The 19759-nt window shown below is 48.4% G+C and overlaps 6 protein-coding genes across 6 annotated transcripts; 3 read left to right on the top strand and 3 right to left on the bottom strand.

Moving 5' to 3' along the window:
• Positions 1–2320: 2320 nt before the first annotated feature.
• Positions 2321–3793, bottom strand: F4817DRAFT_340098 (uncharacterized protein). Its single transcript, XM_049303611.1, has 2 exons — positions 3555–3793; positions 2321–3444 (listed from the first exon to the last, which is right to left on the bottom strand). Exons 1-2 carry the CDS (start codon positions 3572–3574, stop codon positions 2397–2399), a joined length of 1068 nt encoding a protein of 355 aa, XP_049158200.1. The 5' UTR covers positions 3575–3793; the 3' UTR covers positions 2321–2396.
• A 225-nt stretch (positions 3794–4018) lies between these two features.
• On the bottom strand, positions 4019–5336 carry F4817DRAFT_340099 (CHD5-like protein-domain-containing protein). Its single transcript, XM_049303612.1, has 3 exons — positions 5177–5336; positions 4929–5115; positions 4019–4851 (listed from the first exon to the last, which is right to left on the bottom strand). The coding sequence occupies exons 1-3, from the start codon at positions 5261–5263 to the stop codon at positions 4478–4480; spliced, it is 648 nt and encodes a 215-aa protein (XP_049158201.1). The 5' UTR covers positions 5264–5336; the 3' UTR covers positions 4019–4477.
• A 202-nt stretch (positions 5337–5538) lies between these two features.
• Positions 5539–7335, top strand: F4817DRAFT_140822 (protein prenylyltransferase). Its single transcript, XM_049297853.1, has one exon. The coding sequence runs from the start codon at positions 5754–5756 to the stop codon at positions 6765–6767; it is 1014 nt and encodes a 337-aa protein (XP_049158202.1). The 5' UTR covers positions 5539–5753; the 3' UTR covers positions 6768–7335.
• A 1829-nt stretch (positions 7336–9164) lies between these two features.
• F4817DRAFT_140501 (acid protease) lies at positions 9165–11938 on the top strand. The gene is made up of 3 exons (XM_049297851.1): positions 9165–9733; positions 9792–10884; positions 10941–11938. Exons 1-3 carry the CDS (start codon positions 9494–9496, stop codon positions 11273–11275), a joined length of 1668 nt encoding a protein of 555 aa, XP_049158203.1. The 5' UTR covers positions 9165–9493; the 3' UTR covers positions 11276–11938.
• Positions 11939–12167: 229 nt separating this feature from the next.
• F4817DRAFT_359295 (transmembrane amino acid transporter protein-domain-containing protein) lies at positions 12168–15317 on the top strand (the record flags this gene model as incomplete). The annotated part of the gene is made up of 4 exons (XM_049306141.1): positions 12168–13124; positions 13183–13345; positions 13408–13980; positions 15265–15317. The coding sequence occupies 4 exons, from the start codon at positions 12168–12170 to the stop codon at positions 15315–15317; spliced, it is 1746 nt and encodes a 581-aa protein (XP_049158204.1).
• Positions 15318–18079: 2762 nt separating this feature from the next.
• On the bottom strand, positions 18080–19143 carry F4817DRAFT_316714 (Rho type small GTPase; the record flags this gene model as incomplete). Its single annotated transcript, XM_049300713.1, has 5 exons — positions 18080–18235; positions 18358–18492; positions 18572–18769; positions 18993–19020; positions 19076–19143. 5 exons carry the CDS (start codon positions 19141–19143, stop codon positions 18080–18082), a joined length of 585 nt encoding a protein of 194 aa, XP_049158205.1.
• Between the last annotated feature and the right edge of the window lie 616 nt (positions 19144–19759).

The raw sequence follows: 19759 nt of genomic DNA on the forward strand, positions 1-19759 counted from the left end.
ACGTTTTTACATAGTAAACGTCTCTTCAATTACTATTCGAGGGCAACCTACAATTGATATTACCGTTTTAGACCTTGAATCTTCACAAATGATTTCATCATGACTCCCACAGATCCTTCGCCGCAGTTAAATACTGGTTAGTCGCTAAACATTCTTGTCGCCGTCTTGCAGTGTGATTACGATAACTAACATAGTATTATATAGGTGCTAAGAAAAAGAATAACAAAAAGAAGAAGAACGCCGCAAAGCCAAAACCTCTCGAGGATGGAATTAAAGCCACAGATATAAACCAGGATGGAGTGCATCCCGAGGATGACGGCAACGAATCTGACGAGCCAGACACACCAGCGGTAGAAGTGAGCCCGACCAACTTCGAATCCAGGTTCTATAGTTGAGTGCTAATGAAGTTGGTAGAATATACCAAAAGAATCCGCAAATGGCTATGCCACGTCGCCTACGGCCAATGGACACCCTTCCCACGAATCAGTCACGAACGAAACAACCGAATCCACAGACACAAGCGCTCGGCTAGACGCTATAACACAAGAGCGTGAAGCTTTAAGAGCAGAGGTAGAGCAACTGCGAAAACAGCTCGAAACCATACAAGAGACGCACGTCCAAGAAACAGCTCAGCTCAAATCAGACTTGGAAGAATCCGAAGCCGCGAAGGAGCAGGTTGAGGAGCAATACCAAACCCTCGTAGGCAGGGTCGAGAAGATCAAGGAGAACGTTAGTACCCGATTAGCAAGAGGAAAGGAAGAATTAGAAGAAGCAAATCAACGTATTGAAGAGTTAGAAGGACAAAACGAGGAGCTTCAAAAGGGTGCACAAAGTTACCAAGATGAGATCGAAAAGCTCAAGACCGAACTGCAAGATGCGACAAGAGAACTATCTAGCCTCCGGAGCAGGAATAACCTTTCTCAACACAATTCATTAAAGGAAAAGGAAGACCTGACGCGGCAGATACAACACTTAAGAGAAGAAGCAGAGGCGGCTAAGGATGCGATGGGCGACTGGGAAGTATTAGCCATGGAGGAACGATCAATCAGAGAGAGCCTCTCCGAGAAAGCAGCTGCACTAGAAGAGCAACTATTAACACTAAGAGAAAGCTACGAGCAAATTATAACAGAGCGAGATAGCCAGTCTCAAGCTGTTGATAGTCTCCAGAGGGCACTTCAAGAAATCCAGGAGGCCCGCAAGAAAGAATTACGTGAGATGGTTGAGACATCCGAGGAGCAACTTCAGGCGCTCAAGAAGCTCGTTCAAGAGGCGGACACAAGAGCAACTGAAGCAGAAAAGGTTAAAGAATCGTTACAAAAGGAGTTGGAACGAACTGCACCCTTCGAGAAAGAGGTTAAAGAGAAGAACCTCCTCATTGGCAAGCTAAGACATGAAGCTATCGTCCTAAACGATCACCTAACGAAAGCTCTTCGATACCTCAAGAAGACCAAGCCTGAGGACAGCATCGATAGGTTCGTTGGATCTTATTGTCATAACCCCTATATCATATATCATGGTTACTAACTTGACGTAGACAAATTGTTACGAACCACTTCCTTCAGTTCCTTGCCCTTGACCGTTCTGATCCCAAGAAGTTCCAGATCCTCCAGATCATCGCAGGACTCCTAAATTGGACAGACGAACAAAGGGAACAGGCTGGGCTGGCGCGGCCGGGAACTTCTACTAATAGTCTCCGCCTCCCTAGCTCTCCGTTCCACAGAACACCTAGTACGCCGTCTCTGAGCGCGGACTTCTTTTCAGATACGACACCAACTTCGGCCAGCAAAGAGTCCCTTGCCGACCTGTGGGCCGGATTCTTAGAACGGAGCGTGGAAGAGGCATCGCAAACAGGAGAATCAAGGAAGGGCAGCATGTCGAGTACAGCTGGCACGACGAGGACGGATACTCGAGGTACTTAATTTAGGTAGGTAGCAAATACTACCCGTGTATCTGCGCTACAATGCATTTTACTGTTTCGACTGCGGCTAGCTTTGATAAAGGCACATAGCATACCATGCAGCATCTGATGGCGTTTGTCGGATACGGTTCAAAGGGACAGCTTCAGTTAGTTCCTAGGAGGAAGGATAGGTTATTCAAATGGATCATTTGGATCTTAGCCATCAGTTACACCTTCGTATACCCAACTCTTTCTCCGAACAAGTGGCGGCTGCTTAATATGTATCAACTGCTTACCTAGGTACCCACCTATAATGCTGAAATTACCACCCAGTCAGTCTGAATAGACATGTCAATCTCAGACAGCCTATGTTGAATTTAGATAGGCATACCGTCACATCCTTAGTATCACTCTAGACTCGGGTTTATGTCTAAACCGAACTCTATTCCGTATTATCCATATATGAGGCTCTATCTATACACGCTATCCTATCACCTAGTTATCCCACAATCGTCTCCGGCGTAACCGCTTCCTCCATCCTCGGCAGCACGTTCAATGCGTAGGCATCAGCGTCTCTCGTAATATCGCCAATATCAATACGATTCTGTAGCGCATCATTCACACCTTCGACTACCTCGCGCTCCTCCATGACCTCCCGCATCACCACACCCTCGTGCCGCCAGTACGCCTGACTGCGTGCCCGTAGCTCCTCGTCCCGGTTCGCCGTGTTCTTAACTATTCCCACAGCATTCAACCGTCCCTTCGTCCCCTGCAGTTGCCGCGTCACGGCCTCCACGCGCACGACGGCGCTCGGCGGGGCGACGAAGGCTCGGTTGGTGCTGGAGAGGTACAGCAAGTAAGCCAGGAGGAAGTCGAGAGAGGCGAGCCCGAGGTGTCGTGCTGTGCGCGAGGTCCAGAAGAAAGGATCGAGGTCGGTCAAGCGTGTGGCTCGCGCGTTCGCTTGGTAGTTGTACGAGCTGGCGAGGTATATGTCGAGAGCGGCGCCGAGACCGCTGGCTACGGCGGCAGTGGCGCGCCACTTGGGGCCGTAGGGCCCAGACATGAGCTCGGAGGTTGCGACGGAGGCGAGAATGAGGTTGATGAGGTGCGGTGCGAGGAGCGCGGGAAGGGCGTAGTAGAAGTAGGAGCGGGGGTCGTCGGAGGTGCAGAAGGGACAGGTGGCTAGGACCTCGGGGCCGAATTGCAGGTATAGCAACCTAGACTCTAGGTTTACGAAGCGCGCGCGCAAAGCGTCGTCGGCGGCGGAGAGGGGGCGTAGAGATGCGAGGCGGTTGAAGAGTACGTCGGTTGGGATCTGTAGGCGGGACTGCGTGCGCACGAAGACGTTCTCGGGAGAGAAGAGGGGGAGGGCGCCGAAGAGCAGGACGAGACCGCCCATGACGAGCGCGGAGATGGCGCGTAGAGCTTGAGGCGGCACCGGCTGTATCGAGACGCCGGCGGCGCGGGGCGCATTGCGGACGGAGCGGTAGTAGCTTATGGCTTTGGGTAGAAGCATAGGTCCGAAGAATATGAGGAGGGACTTTATCCTGGAGGTGGGCGTATAATATTAGCTTCCATATCTTGAGCGAGGTAGAGACCTATATATAAGGTAAATTTTCTTTCGGCTGGTGGTGTAGGTTAGGTTAGGTAAACTCACGTTCCCCAGGGAATCGCCATCGTGTCTTTTGTTACCTAGCTAACAGGTAGATATATCCTAACCATTCCGCCAGTATATGTGGTAGCTACCTAGGTAAGTTCTGTATAAAAATAAAGCAAGTTATTTCGTTCGTTCAAAGGCCAGCTTAGCCAGATGATACATACATAGGTAGGTATGTACATGAACCAGACCTCAAGTCAACCTTTGATGTCAGTGTGTTAGGTACATTAGTGTGTGAGTCTAGGTCTATTGAAGATTGTCACAGGTGTTTGTACTTGTACATGACGCATTCAATCAGGACAGAGTGGACATCAATACATCCCGATGTACCTATGTACATAAGGAACTAGCGGGTGCGAGCTTCTGATAGGTCCGTGGCGTCGATATCCACTTCTTTATTTCTCTTCAAATTTCGCGGTGCACTCAGAAAATTTATATTTTTCCTTTCCTCAACTCTCCATGATATGATACAGAACGTGCGAGTCACAAGAGCGCATCTAAACTGGATTTGAGGATTAGACCTATGACGGTGGATGATGCGGTATTATATGCTGCATATCGTTTATCATATTGGTTTAGAAGATGCGAGTAATCAGGACAACTATGTCTTCAAACTTGCATCTTTATATATGCTCATTCAAGGTAAGAGAACCATGATGTATTATTAATGGCACTTTCGAAGCTTTAACGATCTTTTCCTCCATGGTCGTCAGAGTCAATATGCTGCCTAGAGCGACCCAAAGTACTCTGCCAAGAGTCATCTCAATCGTGTTACAGAGTTCCTAGCATTCTGCGATGAAAAACTCTGCGTCAAATTTTAGATGAGAGACATATCCCATATCTATTAGTCGATTAAGCAATACCTAGCCCATACGCAACGTAACGTAACGTAACATAACATAACCTTTATGTATCCCGGATAATCATGAATCCTTCTTAGCCTTTGCTCCTTGTGACTTTGGTACGGGACCCTTCTCTGCGGTCACCTTGACTGGTTGTTGCTCTGCGATGTTTGCACCTAGTGCCAATCCTAGAATCGCTGTAACGGTATCGCTCACCAACGAGACTATCCCGGCACAGGCTACCTGCCACGATGCGATACTAACGCTACCCAGGGGGGCTCGTGGGAAGGACAAAATCCACTCGGCGTAGTATGGGAACCAGCCGTGCGGGAGCCAGAACATGGGCTGCTTTGCGTACCAGAAAGGGAGGAGGAACTTCAACCCCGATGTCGCTAACCAACGTAGAATGTTGACGGTACTGTCGAATTTTGATTTGGCGCTTTCGTGCGAGGCTTCTTAAAACATAAATCGGTCAACTTCATCTCCTATTATCCATATCCATCTCTCGTGTGCTTGGGGGGGGGAAACGAACTCATCTTCTCCAGCTGTTCCATCAGCTTATCGTGTTGCCGTCGGAGCTTCGCCCATTTCGCAAACTGGTCCTGACTGCTCGTAGCATTCAGGTCGCGACGGATCGTAAGATATTCCTTTTGCAGCGTCTTCTTTTCCGCCGCCTGCTTTGAGATCTCGGTCGGGAAAGCTAGATATAGGTTCCATAACTATATCGCGTGTCAGCCATTGATATGATGCTACCCTGGCATGTTCGGAGAATTATCCTACTAGATTATTTATTGTCGCGGCGCCGACAGTATTCACAAGGTGAACACCGAGCTCGACTAGGAATACCAGTAGCAGTACAGATATCATTTCGTCTCGAGCACTGCTTCTCTTGGGTTAGAAAGATAGGTACGTCACAGCGGACAAGTTTGGCACGAGAACATTACCTAAAGTTAGAATACCTAAAGTACGAAGTAGAAAGCTTCCATTAAATTCGTGGCCTATCCGATATGTGGCCTTGAAACCTATGATGCTTAGATGGATGCGTTACTAAGATAAAATATCCATTTATAAGTACTATGTATCTGCTTAAAGCATATTACCCCACTACTAAGATCACAAGGTCCATCTCCTCCCACTTTTATATTCGCTGTCCCATCTACATATATTTACGTGCCCAGGCATGTATGTATGTATGTATTACCTGGTATCCAGCTTCTAGAACTATGGACAATCTACTAGGTATGATATACTTATGTACTATGGTATTTGGTATTTAGGGCTGCATAAATGGTTATATGGCATACCTCTTACCTTACGAAGCGATTCTATGGCTGACTAACAGTGGCTCACGTTCACAATGTCCCGCTCGCTAGATAAAGATCTTCTAGCTCACTTAGAAGCTGATGATCCACATGAGGTGTATAAGGACATCTCGACGATCCTCACGAAGCTACCAGAAAATGAATTGCTAGAGATCGAATTCCTTGGGAAGAGCCATCCTCTACAACCAGGGGTCAACTACCTTAGAGATGGCACGGCTGTCGCAATTCCTAAGCTCAGGCTAGTTCAAGCATTTTTCGTTGCACGCCAATTGCTGCAGGCTTATCATGAGGACAGTACAGTAAACCGCAGCGAAGTGATGGCTGCAACAGCTGTACTGCTGCTTATGGACCCCGAACATCTGACAGCCGCTAATACCCGGAAACGACTGCTCATATCGTCACTAGAAACTAGCGAGACGGATGAGTTGGCATTGAGACGAGAGAAGCAGTTTGTGGATAGCCTTCTCACGTCAAGGCTGTATCGGCATGCTAAATCACCTACTCTCTGGTCACATCGTCGCTGGTTACTCCACCTATATACAATTCACGACGTAGTCGTGGACCTGCAGCACGATATCAAAAATATTGTCATGATAGCGGGAATCCGACATCCTCGCAACTATCCTGCCTGGCATCACGCTCGGCTCTTAGTGGATCGTGATCCGGGACTGGCTGAGTCTATAGTTACTGATGTTAAAGAGTTCTGCTTGAAGAATCATACCGATATTTCCAGCTGGAGTTTTCTCGTCTATACTATTGGCAGGATTGAAGACAAAGAAAACCGCGGTATAGTCTACTCTTCCGTTTTTACAGAAGTCCTTGATATCACTAGCTCGTTGCGCTGGATGAGCGAGTCTGTCTGGACATTTCTGCGCACCATAGCGACGGTGGAATTCATTGGTGATCAGCAATTCGAGTCGTTTTTGGCCGTGAATAAGAGGCTCGCTTCCATAACGCCGGAGAGCAGTAGTCAATGGAGAACACTGGATAGCGCACAACGTTGGTGCGAAAAGTATCGCCCTCTAACGGGGTCCAAAATGGCGGAATGAGTCCGAATTGGTCCAGCAAAGCTGCCAACCGTTGGGGGAAGAAACATAGAGGCCTCAGTATTGACGCTGTCAGCAACTCATTACTTGGGCGACCGAACACCTAAGAATAGATAACCAAGCGACTGAAACGACCAGTCTAGATATTATATGCCCTTTGCTTCCTTCTCGCCCTTGCTTCCACACCTCCTTCTCGTAATGGACGAAAGAGGATGGACGTCTGCTTCAAGTTGAGGCTCATCAGTTGCACATACATAGGTAGCTTATCCGGATGGCGGCTGAGGAAGGCCTTTGTACATACCGAATAACTAAGACGTGGCTCGGCAGTCCAACGACGATGCTGATAGGTCCAAAGTTTGGTGGTGGGCTGACGCAGGGGCTTAGTTCTGCTACAACGTGGACGGCACAAGACGCTTCGTCCTATAATTATCCCGTCACCTTACATTTTGGGTATTAAACAGCCAACCTCAGAAATCTGATACTTCTTGGCCGTGATCGAGATCCGATCCTCTTGTAAGGTTTGACGGAGATCCGGGCTTCCAACCGCCATACTACAAAGTGGCTGAAAGCCTCTTGAGCTTACGGGAAATTTTAAGCGGCTGATAAGAATTGGAATGACGGCTTTGGTGCTAGTAACGCCAAGCGCCGGCCTCTACCGCATTTACGTGGTTGGTCTTTGACTCGGTTGCCTCGTGTCGACCGAAACTAGTCTCACCTTGACGCCAAACATTTCAGACCTATTTTCTATTCCGACCAGCTAGTTCCACGAGTCGGTCAGGCCAGATAATCGTATACCTATACCTGGCCCGATACGAGTCAGGTCAGATATCGACTTGACCTATGCCCTTATAAAGCCACACTTAGCTATATCAGCCACCTAATATATTTCACCCAAAACCCTTACCAACAGCCAATAATATTGCCCTAAAAATATTCATATAAAATACCAAATAAAAAATTTGCGCTCGACTAAAAAAGGATCTACCCAGGCTAAGTCAGGTCAGGCCCAAGTCAAGTCAAGCTATTATCTGACTCGTGGAACTCGCTGATTCCGACGTGCGTAATCTTGACTTAACTTATCAAAGAGTTCTCCCCCCCAGGCTAGGTCGCTTGACTCTTGAGTACCCTGACTCTTGTGGGCCGCAATTGACGGCCAATGTGAGATTTGAATAATAGTACTAGGTTGGCAAAGACACGATCCGTGGATATGATTTCTTATGTCAAGGATCTCCAGACTCAAGCGTCTTCTTAGCTGCTCATCAATACCCGTTCAGTCCGAACTCCACATGGGGCCACTGAGATGGATCCCTGCAAGCAATCTACCTAGCTCTATCCTTAGGCGTTGTATGGGGTTTGTATGTATCGCCGAGGTCGTATTGTACATATTACATACTGTAGGCTTCTAGTATCAGTCATTCTTCCAAAGCCAAGCAACCAAGTGGCGCCAATTACACTACCAACGAGTCACGACTCAAGCACCCGAATGCTCGTTTACGAGGTAGCCTTCTAATTCTGTTGTGGCAGAGCCGGAAGGGATACAGCTCAAAGCATCGAAAAGAGGCCTCGAGGCTGCGAAGAACGGTAGCTTCACGACCGCTTTGCGCCGCAAACAAAAGACTCTATCAGAGACAGACCAATCATCAGCCAGTTTAGAGGGAGACCCAATTTCCCAAGCAGATCACTATAATAAGAAACTACTTTACAGGTACTTGGACAACGCCATAGCCGCATGGCATTCCAAGGTCATCTTTAAGTAGATTAAAAGCCGTGCGCCCGCAAATAGCGCTATCTCTGCTTAGCCCCTGGTCAGCAGGGGTTCTCCCTTGAGCGTTCGTGCCCCTAGTGCTAATCCGATTGATCATTTTGAGATGGACACGGAGAGAAATGGAAGAAATGGACAGCTTCGGCTACCTGACGGCCGAACAATCAACGTACACGGTACCAGACCTCGTACCTAGTCTATCCCGCAGTCTAATGCTATCCTCATCTAGAGAGCCAACCAACAGGAAGGCCAAGATACTAGGCTTGATGACTGCAGGGGTTGAGGGGGGGGATCGTTTGAATCGTTAACTTTCCTTCCTCCTCCGTCTTTGCCGACCTCTACTAGGTATTCACACTTCTTACCTTCTCCACAGCCATCTGATATCTGCTTTTTTCTATTGTTGGCGTGTGTCGTTGTCTTTGTTTCACTGCCACATACCCGATCGTTTTGGTTTACTCTCTTTTCATTGAAATAGACCGGGGCGGCCTGGTTGGAATTCTCTACCTGTCTTATTTATCAAACGTGTTTCTCCCGGCGGCGCACTTGGTTTGGAATCCATATCGACATATCGAATACTCCTACGAAACCCTACGTGCCTTGTATCTACTCTCCACGGACAACCTCCTCTTTCTGGCTTTTCCCTCCCGGCCAATTTCTTTTTTTCTTAGCTCTCTGGTTTATCAACGACACTCTCTTAATATCTAATACTATAATATCTAGACCAGAGAGTCTGGTACTCTTGAGCTGTGAATCGCCAGAGTATACCACTTCGAGGACCCAATTGGCTCCGTAGCATTTTGCTTCCGCTCTCAGCAAGCTTTCCCTATATAAATCAGCTACGCGGTATTGGATCCGAATGTGTGTGACGGCGTGATTTGCTATCATTCAACTACAGCAACCGACCTAGACCGGAAACCGAGGCACTTGGTAATTCGAGTCGGGAGAGAACGTTGCGGAACTCTTCAACATGCATCAAAGCAGGTTATCGCTACAGCTCCTGCTATGGAGTACGGCTCTTGTCCAGGGTCTCCCTACAGACGAAAACTCCAACAGCCATGCCAGTTTAGAGAACCGAGAAGTTTCCAACAACATGGGATTCGTCACATTTAACTCGAAATCCCATGGCAATCTAAAGCGAGATGCTCCTAGCCATTCCAACCCGCAACTTGGGTTTGTAACATTTAAGATGAGCTCGAAACGATCAGTTGTATGTTAAGCTCGTGGCCACAAAGCTTGGATATATACTAACAGGTAGCTCTATATAGTCCAGAGACAGCCACACAGACAAGCTCTCAAGAGTTGCTCAGAACCTAGCAGCTAAGTACGGGTCCAAAGTGCGCACTCGTTCCACATCCGAGGACCCAGCTCTTCGTAACCGAGACAACAACTACCATGTAGATTCCGCCGTCAAGCCCTCAGTCAGCAACGCTGTGGGAATCGACCAGGACGGGACGGACTACTCGTACTTTGTCGAGGCTGCCTTTGGCTCCGAAGGGAAGAAGATGTACATGCTTGTCGATACGGGTGCTAGTACAACGTGGGTTATGGGCTCGGGTTGCACCACTAGCGCATGTACCAAGCATAATACATTTGGACCAAACGATTCGAAGACGTACAAGGACACCGAAGAAGGCTACTCGGTCGAGTATGGCTCCGGAGAAGTGAGCGGGCACGTTGTGTCTGACAGTATCAGCATCGCGGGGTTGGAGGTGACAATGCCCTTTGGCGTTGCCAATGTCACCTCGGACCAATTTTCCCAGTTCCCCTTCGAGGGTATCTTGGGGCTATCCATGGTCGACGGCACGTGGCTTACCCATCTCAAGGACGCCAAGCTGATCGATTCCAATGTGTTTGGAATTGCGTTGAACAGGAAGGCGGATGGCACTAACGACGGGGAGGTGGCTTTTGGTGCGCCGAACAAGGCCAAGTACACGGGTGACATATCGTACACTGGCCTCAAGTCTGGAAATAGTTGGGCTATCCCGATGGACGATGTGCTGTTTGGTGGCAAGCCAGCTGGAGTGAAGGGCAGACTTGCCTATATCGACACCGGCACCACCTTTGTTTTCGGCCCCCCTGACGATGTTGCGGCTCTGTACAAGCTGATCCCTGGTTCAAAGACTATCGACAACGGCGAGACTTATACTGTTCCGTGTGATACCGATGGTGAAGTCGCATTCTCTTTCTCTGGAAAAACTTACACGGCCTCTTCAAAAGACTTCATAACTGCTCCCAACACTGCTGGAACTTGCTTCGGCAGCGTGTATGGAATGGAATTTGTGCCTGGCGCTTGGCTTCTTGGAGATATGTTCCTAAAGAATGTCTACAGCGTGTTCGATATGGACCGGAAACAAATCGGTAAGTTTGAAACCGCATATTATGGGTATATCGATCGAGACTAACTAAAAGCATAGGATTCGCCGCTAGGGCAGCTTCCAGCAGCGGTACCAGCAGCAGTGCAAGCTCCAGTGGAACGTCAACGGCATCTCCAAGTGGTTCGTCGACTTCCGGATCGGCTACCGCAACGACTACATCAGATGGTTCCAGCCCAACGGGTTCTCCTTCAGACGGTTCTGGGGTTGGCCTCGTTCCCGAAGATACGCCAGCCGCAGGCTCGGGCACGAGCAGTTCGTCGACAGAGTCTGCACCGGGCAGCACACCTACCACGGACTCTTCGGGCGTGAGGTTAAGCACAGTGGGCGTATATACGTCCTTGATGTGTATCCTATTAATCGGCATGATTATGTAGGCATAAGGTGTCTTGGATCTTGATTGTCTCGCATTTGCATATATACTACGGGCTGCTTTGCCAAAGCAGATGACAGTCCTTCATTACGGTACACGTACCATTTGGATAGAAAGGGGTTACTAGGTTTTTGGATACCTAACTACTACTACTAAGAGCATGTTCCTCTAGCAGAGGAAGAGTACACGAACATTTGATACCCAAGGGGCGGGTGAGGAGCGAAAGAGTCAGCAGCCTAACGCCGGCATACAAAATTAAAATACGCTGTTGGGTATTATATTTATAATTATATAATAGACAGTGAAATATTCAATTCTAGAAGCTGCCACTATTTGTTAGGCCGTTTTATGTGATAATGATGCTCTCCTAAGAATTCTCTCCTGACAGATGGTCACTGCGCAGGAAACGAAACAAAGAAAAGGAAACATAGAAACTACCTCCTACGTAATAGGTAGTACCTAGGTATGCTGCTATGTAGGTACAAGTCCCTGACCATGCACTTAATATCGGACCGACCTTAATCTTAATAAAAGTTGAAGCTTAGGGAAGGTAGGACCCATACAATAGACCCAGACAACAGGGACTATGTTAGAATGGGGTCTTCATTCACAAGCTTTGGAACCAATTAGAATCCCCTGCATTAGCATATAACTACAAGGTACATTAGTACGTACCTTTTATCACATGATGATAAGAAAGAAATCCGTAATCTGTACCTAATCCGTAATCCGTAATCCGTAATCGTTTCATTAACACTGGCCTCGACTCGACGAGGCGCGGCTCAACTTGAGATCCGTTACCAGTAAATCCATTGCACTCGCTACTAACAAAATCAACCCGTTATTGAGGACGGATACGATTTCTTACCTTGCAAGGATGCCGCCGTGATAACACAATGGCCAAGGCCACGACTCATAGCTCTAATAGAGAGCAAACGCGCAACACCAATCCAACCGAAGCTCCCGCAAACGAAGAGCAGCATGGTCTGTTAGCAGGAACCGCTTCTGACGAAGATGAGGACGAAGATGAGGACGAGGACGAGGACGAGGACGAGGACGGGAATGAGAATGAGAATGAGAATGGCATTATAGTGCATCTAAATAACAATAACAATGACCTCGACGCTCCTCCTAGTTCTATTCGCACTCCGGGCACTCCAAGAACCCCTAATCGAGTTCGGTTTGATCTAAGACCTACCAATATTCCACCTCCTGCGAACGGCCATGATCGTCCAGCCTCACCCATTGATTACTTCGATATTGCCGAACCCGACAGCCCTATCTATGACGATTCAACACCAAGACACCCCCTACTAACCGACATCGAAGCTCCCTCTGTAGCCCTAGCCAACAGTCTCGACGATGATGTCCAAGAGTGGGCCGAACGAGAACGGACGAGACCCAAATCTGGGATGCGCTCTGCGTTTATGAATATGGCGAATAGTATTATAGGCGCCGGCATTATCGGACAGCCCTACGCATTCAAGGACGCCGGTCTGCTGGCGGGCATCGTACTGCTTATCGGTCTGACCATTATTGTCGACTGGACCATTCGCCTGATCGTCATCAATAGTAAACTAAGCGGCGCGAACAGCTTTCAGGGGACAGTCGAGCACTGCTTTGGCAAACCGGGGCTGGTTGCCATAAGCGTTGCGCAATGGGCTTTCGCGTTCGGCGGCATGGTTGCCTTTGGAATTATTGTTGGCGATTCGATACCACAGGTTCTACGCACGATATGGCCGGGGTTGAGCAGCACACCCGTGTTATGGCTCCTCGCAGACCGCAGAGCGGTTATTTGTTTCTTTATACTTGGAATAAGTTACCCGTTGACGTTATATAGAGATATTGCAAAGGTAAGCCTGTTACACTGTAGCGAAAATCAGTCTGATCGACCGGCTAAAGTGAAGATAGCTCGCTAAAGCAAGCACATTCGCTTTGATCAGCATGGTTATCATCTTAGTTACCGTCGTCGTCCAAAGCGTTCTTACTCCCGCGGAAAACCGTGGCTCTTTTACCTTACCGTTACTCACAATAAATGATGGCATATTTCAGGCTGTTGGCGTTATTTCTTTTGGTATGTGCGCTTCGTCAGTCATGTTTTAAACTGAGCATTACAAGGTAGCTAACGAAAGCTAGCATTCGTCTGTCAACATAATTCTCTCCTAATTTACGGCTCCCTAAAGACACCAACGATAGACCGCTTTGCAAAGGTGACTCACTACTCTACGGGCATCTCCATGCTGGCATGTATGACTATGGCCCTCGCGGGCTTCCTCACCTTCGGAGATAAGACGCTCGGAAACGTGCTGAACAACTTCCCGGCCGATAATACGATGGTGACGATCGCGCGGCTTTGTTTCGGGTTGAACATGCTCACGACACTACCACTAGAGGCGTTCGTCTGTCGGGAAGTCATGATGAACTATTGGTTTCCTAACGAACCCTTCAATATGAACCTGCACCTGATCTTCAGCTCCGCATTGGTCGTCTCGGCCATGACGCTGAGTCTGCTGACGTGCGATCTCGGGGTCGTATTCGAGCTCGTTGGTGCGACGAGCGCCTGCGCGCTGGCGTATATCTTGCCGCCGCTGTGTTATATCAAGTTGAGCTCAAGGTCGTGGAAGACGTACGTCGCCATGGGCATCGTGGCGTTTGGGTGTTCGGTCATGGTTATTAGCATGGTCCAAGCTATTGGCAAGATGATCAAAGGTTAGTTTAGCTGCCGACGTGGCTACCCGTCTTTATCCGTACTAGAGCTGACTTATATCTGTTTTTGTGGTTTTTTTGCAGGCGGGGGCGAACCATCCCAGTGCGTCTAGAGCTATAGAATTTGTCCTTGGCTTTGACCTTGGCCTTGGCCTTGGCCTTGTCCTTGTATATTATCTATACACGTAATGCGAAGCTCCTTTAGGGCTTGGAGTAAAGGGAGGCAAGCTGCATATTGCATACAGCAGCCCGCTATTTAATGACGCCAGTCCCCAGTCGGCATCTAAACGGTCGCGCGATATTTTGAATCATCGGGCAACGCCACCGGTCGATGGCAGCCGTAGCAGCATGGCGAAGTTGCAGGGTGTTGATTCTCCGGGATGGAGAAGTCTGTTATGATTTGAGGTTGGAGGATACTCCAAGGCGTGAAGGGGGATGCGCCTATGTGCAGCTCTCCACCTCGGTCGTCCTACAGGTGCACAGCAGTAGGGTAGGGTAGGGTAGGGTAGAGTAGAGTAGAGTAGAGTAGAGTAGTAGTAGTAGTAGTAGTAAAGGGGGTGTGTGTGGGTTGTATGTATCGCTTATCGCGGGACGATGTGTTTGGCTGGTTTGGCTGGTTTGGCTAGTTTTACGCGGCACTTTGCAGTTTACTTTCTAGGCCAGTCACAGATGGATGACCTAGGATGAGCACATGCACGATTGATTAGATAGCAAGTCGGCGTCTGGATGGGTCGATGCAAAGAACCACTTTAAGACAGGGCCGAAGCCGTTTTATTACCCACGCCAACGCATACGCACATCTCTTATACACCACATATTTTACAATACATATATACCTGTATACCTATATACATATCTACCTACATATACATACCTACATAGGTACCTAACATACACAGTATGCTTCCTAGGATGCACATAGTATACACATAGCATACACATAGCATACACATTGGCGCATATATTGCATATCGACAACAACGTCACGCGCGAGACTTACACAGCGAGACTTACACACCAACAAACGTTCAAGTCCTATTAGTCCTAGACTACCACCCCGTCATCTCCATCGTGGCACATCTATTACCTTAGGCGGATACGTAGGAGACCGAAGGCGAGTTCCGTTACCGTATAGCAGCAGATCCATCTCTTTTCTCTCAATATGTATTTTTTCCTTTCCCTTTCCCTCCACGTACGGCTTATAGCCTACGCGCTACCCCAACTCTAGTAATCCGCGCGGAGAGCAAGCAGCTGACCTATTGACCTATCGATGCCGCTCCCCATTAGGAAGGCTACCACTGGCTCCCACGTCGAGCGGGACCCGTGACTTGGCTAACTAGTCACGGTCTTGTAGATAGGTGATATATCTATATCATATATGATATCCGGGGTGTAATATCTAGCGTGCAATAGGGTGTAGGTAAGATAGGCAGACGGCGAGGAGCGAGACGGGCAGTCAATGTGAAGCATCGTGCGTATGTACGTAGGTATGTATGTATGTATGTATGTATGTATGTATGTAGCTAGGCAGGTAGGGGTAAGGCAAAGGACGGGACGGGACGGGACAGAAGAGAAAACCGAGAGAGAGAGAGAGAGAGAGAGATGGCATTCAGAAACAAGAAACATACATACATACCACTTATACTACTGTAAGCTTCTATCCCCGTTTCCTGCTTGTCTCCGATCACACCGAACCCCGCTTGCCAATTTATAAATAAATAAAAAGCTCCAGAGACGAGACCCTTTCGATAATCCAGCTAGTCCCCCCCCTTTTTTTTGTCCTCTTATCCACCGCCTTAAATACTCAGTCCACCCGTCGTCACCAGTTCCATCACACCACAGTCAAAAAGAAAACCTTAAACCAAACAAACCAAGATCAGCTCTCGATCTCCCCATCTGTCGTGAGTATAACATAACACTACCTACTTGCCCTCGTCCCCCCCCCCTTTCGTGCTGTGTGACGACTCGTCTCGATCCATCCCCAAGGCCAGCAAGCGCCTAGGGTTTAACTGTCGTGATACCAACCTTACCTTATCTACTCGCTTGTCTTACACATCTATATATACGTATATATGCTATATGTTTATATATATATATACCCGCCTAGGCATCTCCGTCCCTTCTCATCGTAAGATACGAGACAGAGCTTAGCTTTACATGATTTACTTACTCTGCCTTATCCCACGTACCAGCTGCTCCTAGCTAACCAGCAACACAGCAAACAGATCCACACCACACCACACATCACCAAGGACGTAACCGCTCCTCAACCAGCCAGCCAAAATGCATAACTCATCTTGCCCCAAGTGCGGTGTCAGCTTCAACGGCGACACCAAGAAGTGCGATTCCTGCGGCGCTGTAAGTTGAAGCCCTTTTGCTTCGCTTCGCTTCGCTTCTCGTAACCTTCACACAGCAACCCTCATGCATGTTGTATACACATATATGATAACCCTCTCTTACCATATCTTCCTCCTACTCACATCCCAGCTCAAGCCTTGAAAACCCAAGCTAACAACATCCCCAGACCTGCCCCGTGTAAACACACCACCACCACATCTTCCACCATGAAGACGTGGGAGTACCCAAGGGGGACGGGCGGGGGGATGACGGAGTTTCCACGGCGCCGCATTGCCACCAACCAACCAACCAACCAACCCCAACCCCAACCCCAACACCAAATTCCAACCTACTAGACCATTCGTTTCTTTCCACCGGTATTCGGCGTAGATAGGGGGCAGGGCAAGGGCAAGGTCAAAGGGGAAGGGGGGGAGTTCGTTGTACAATGTGATATTCCAGGGCGATACGGGGTCAGAACCCCTCCCCTCCCCCCTTTTTTTTTTTTTCTTCTTCTTAATTTACGAAGGCATCAGAATAATAGGGGCAAGGGGCAAGGACGGCCGGCGGGCTCGACAGGTTTCTTCTAATGCAGTCAGTCAGTCGGACGAACCGAATCAAACGAGAGGAGTGTGTTGTTCTGAAAGGGCGGGACAGACAGATACGGAAAGGGAGACGGAAGCATACGTTGGCGAGTATTTTACTTCGGCCTCTACGGCAAACTAATTTACTACCAATCTTACCTACCTGTTACCATCGTTGAACGGTCCTCCTTTTTCCTTTTCCTCCGTTAAGATCCTAGGCGTGGTGTGCATGAAATACCCAAGTGCCCACGGACTCCTCTCCCCTCTCCCCTCTCCCCTATTGGACAGATATGCTATGTAGTAGAAGCAAGCAACGATCACATGTCCACTGTGTTATCATGAACAGCACTAGTAGGTAACATTCTGACCTCATGATGAAAACATGCGCCGAGTACACCGATAAGTAAGTGTTGGTTTCAAATATCTGAACATATCAGCATTGTATCTGTCATATACTAGGAGCATTTTGAATTAATCCATACCGTCCCTCTTTTACTACGGGCTACAGTCAAGGCTAGTACTATAAAACCTCATGGACGCAGTCCTGGAGCTTCCTCAGAGTCATCGATGGAACATTACAAGCCTCCTAGGACCAATCATCTACGAAGGGCAGCACAACAGTTACAAGACGCATATGGGGAACTAGGCAGGACATGACGATTAGTAAGGAGTATGATTGGGAAAAAAAGACAGGTAGAAAGAGTAGCCCCTGCGCAACAAATGTCCGTCTCCCGGTTGGCCTGACGCGGGAATTACCAAGAGCAGTAAAAAGGAGAAGATTTATGATATAGCCGTATTCTCTGGGGTTGTCTCGCCAATCTTGACACACATACCACACGCACAACACACCACCCACATCTCTCTAACGGCAGTACATTGCCCATCCCCCCCCCTTCTCGAACCATGGGAATTCAAATACAACGATACCCGCTACCCCGTCACCAATATACTCCCTTTGTAATATGGGAGACACGCAAGAGTTGACCTGAGTTGCACGCCCACCGAAGCAGTTAAAACGGGAAGACGAATCAAACTCCAGTCGAGACTAGGACGCACAGGCGGTCCAACCCTCCCAGTCCGTCCAAAACCCTTATTCATCTGTATATCTCGTCCGTGAGACGAACCTAGGACGATGATGGATCATGACGGTATGTCGAAGGTATCATAAAGATGTTGTACATTTCTTAAAGGACTAAGCACTTGGAGTGCTTCTTCTGGCTTTTACGAGACAGCAGAGCCGCGCGAGTAGCGTGCTCGAAAACTTCTCGGACACCTTCATTCGTCTTGGCTGAGCACTCAAGGTACTTGTAAGCACCAATCTTCTTGCGAATGTCCTCGCCCTATAGCAATATTAGCGGTTACAAATCAAACAAAGAGTCAAGCTAAGTTCGGAGATAGAGATCCCACGTGTTTCCAAACACCGAGGTTAAATAATGAGTTTGCGATGATAATGATAACTTACCTCCTCAGGGGAGACAGGCTTCTGGCTAGTCTTGCGGAGCTCCTCAATTGTCTTTGCGTCGTAGCGCAGATCCTTCTTGCAGCCAACGAGGATGATAGGCAGGCCTTGGCAGAAGTGAAGGACTTCAGAAATCCACTATCGAATAGAGCACGTGTCAGTAAATTGCTTATCTAGGAAGCATGAGATAACCGGTATGAGATGCGGAAATGCTAACCTTCTCCTGAACGTTGTCCAGAGAATCGGGCGAGTCAACAGCAAAGCAGATTAGGATGACGTGAGAGTCAGGGTAAGACAGAGGTCGGAGACGGTCGTAGTCTTCCTGACCAGCCGTATCCCATAAGGCTAACTCGACGTGCTTTCCATCAACCTCGACATCGGCGACGTAGTTCTCGAAAACGGTGGGGACATAGACCTATTCAAAAATAAAAGGACAGTTTGTCAGCATTGTGCACAACGGCCTATTGATTGTTTATTGGGACGCGATAGACGCTCATGATGGCATCAATGGGCGACGAGGCAGTAGCTCGGAGGGTGGGTTGACGGGACCGACGACCCTTTGTTTCGGTATGACGCGGGCCGTATGTTGAATAGAAGGAGGAAAAGCAATGGTGATGACGAGGCAGCTATTCTCTTACCTCAGGGAACGTTCCCTTGGAGAAAACGCTACAGTTGAATTAGCATGATGGCGGAGACGGGTTTGTTTTGATAAGCGACATACATCAATAAACAAGTTTTACCACAGGCACCGTCACCGACGATGACCAGCTTTCGGCGGAGCTCAGCCATGTTTGGGGAAGAAGATGGTCGGATTTAGGGGGGGCAGAGAAAAGGAACGGGGTTTGCTCAAGGGTATTGAGAGAATATGCAAGAAGAGGAAAAAGAGGTCAAAAGTCTTGATGGATTGAATCCTCGCGATTGTTCGTTATGGGTTCTCCCTTGGAGGTTTGGAGGTTTTTGGATGATGGAAGAAGATGGAGGAGATTAGAGATGGAGAATGTGAGAAGGAGGAAAGGTTGGAAGGTCGTTGCTCAATTGATAGTGGTAGCACCAGCAAGGTAGGATAAGGCAGGCAGGCACTACAGTACATAACATAACATAACTTTTGCTCCAGGTAACCAGGTAGCAGCACCAGCGCCAAAGCAACAGGAAGTAGCGGGTCAAGTCACCAAATAAGGGACAATTGGGGACAAGCACACTGGGCAGAGAGGCACAAGACAAAAAGGTAGGCCTAACCGGGGACAGGGTTTAGTGGGGCTTATTCAATCGTTAAGGGATTTGTAGGCCAGTTTTAGTGGTCGTCCTAGCGGCTTACACTGCCAAAACTCTGCTAAGTCCTTGAAAAACAAAAACAAATACAAATCCGTAACTACATGCAAAGTACCTACCTAAGTTACTCAGTCAT

The sequence above is a fragment of the Daldinia loculata genome (genome assembly GCF_022478755.1).
Source record: "Daldinia loculata strain CBS 113971 unplaced genomic scaffold F4817scaffold_30, whole genome shotgun sequence".
NCBI classification, from domain to species: Eukaryota; Fungi; Ascomycota; class Sordariomycetes; order Xylariales; family Hypoxylaceae; genus Daldinia; species Daldinia loculata.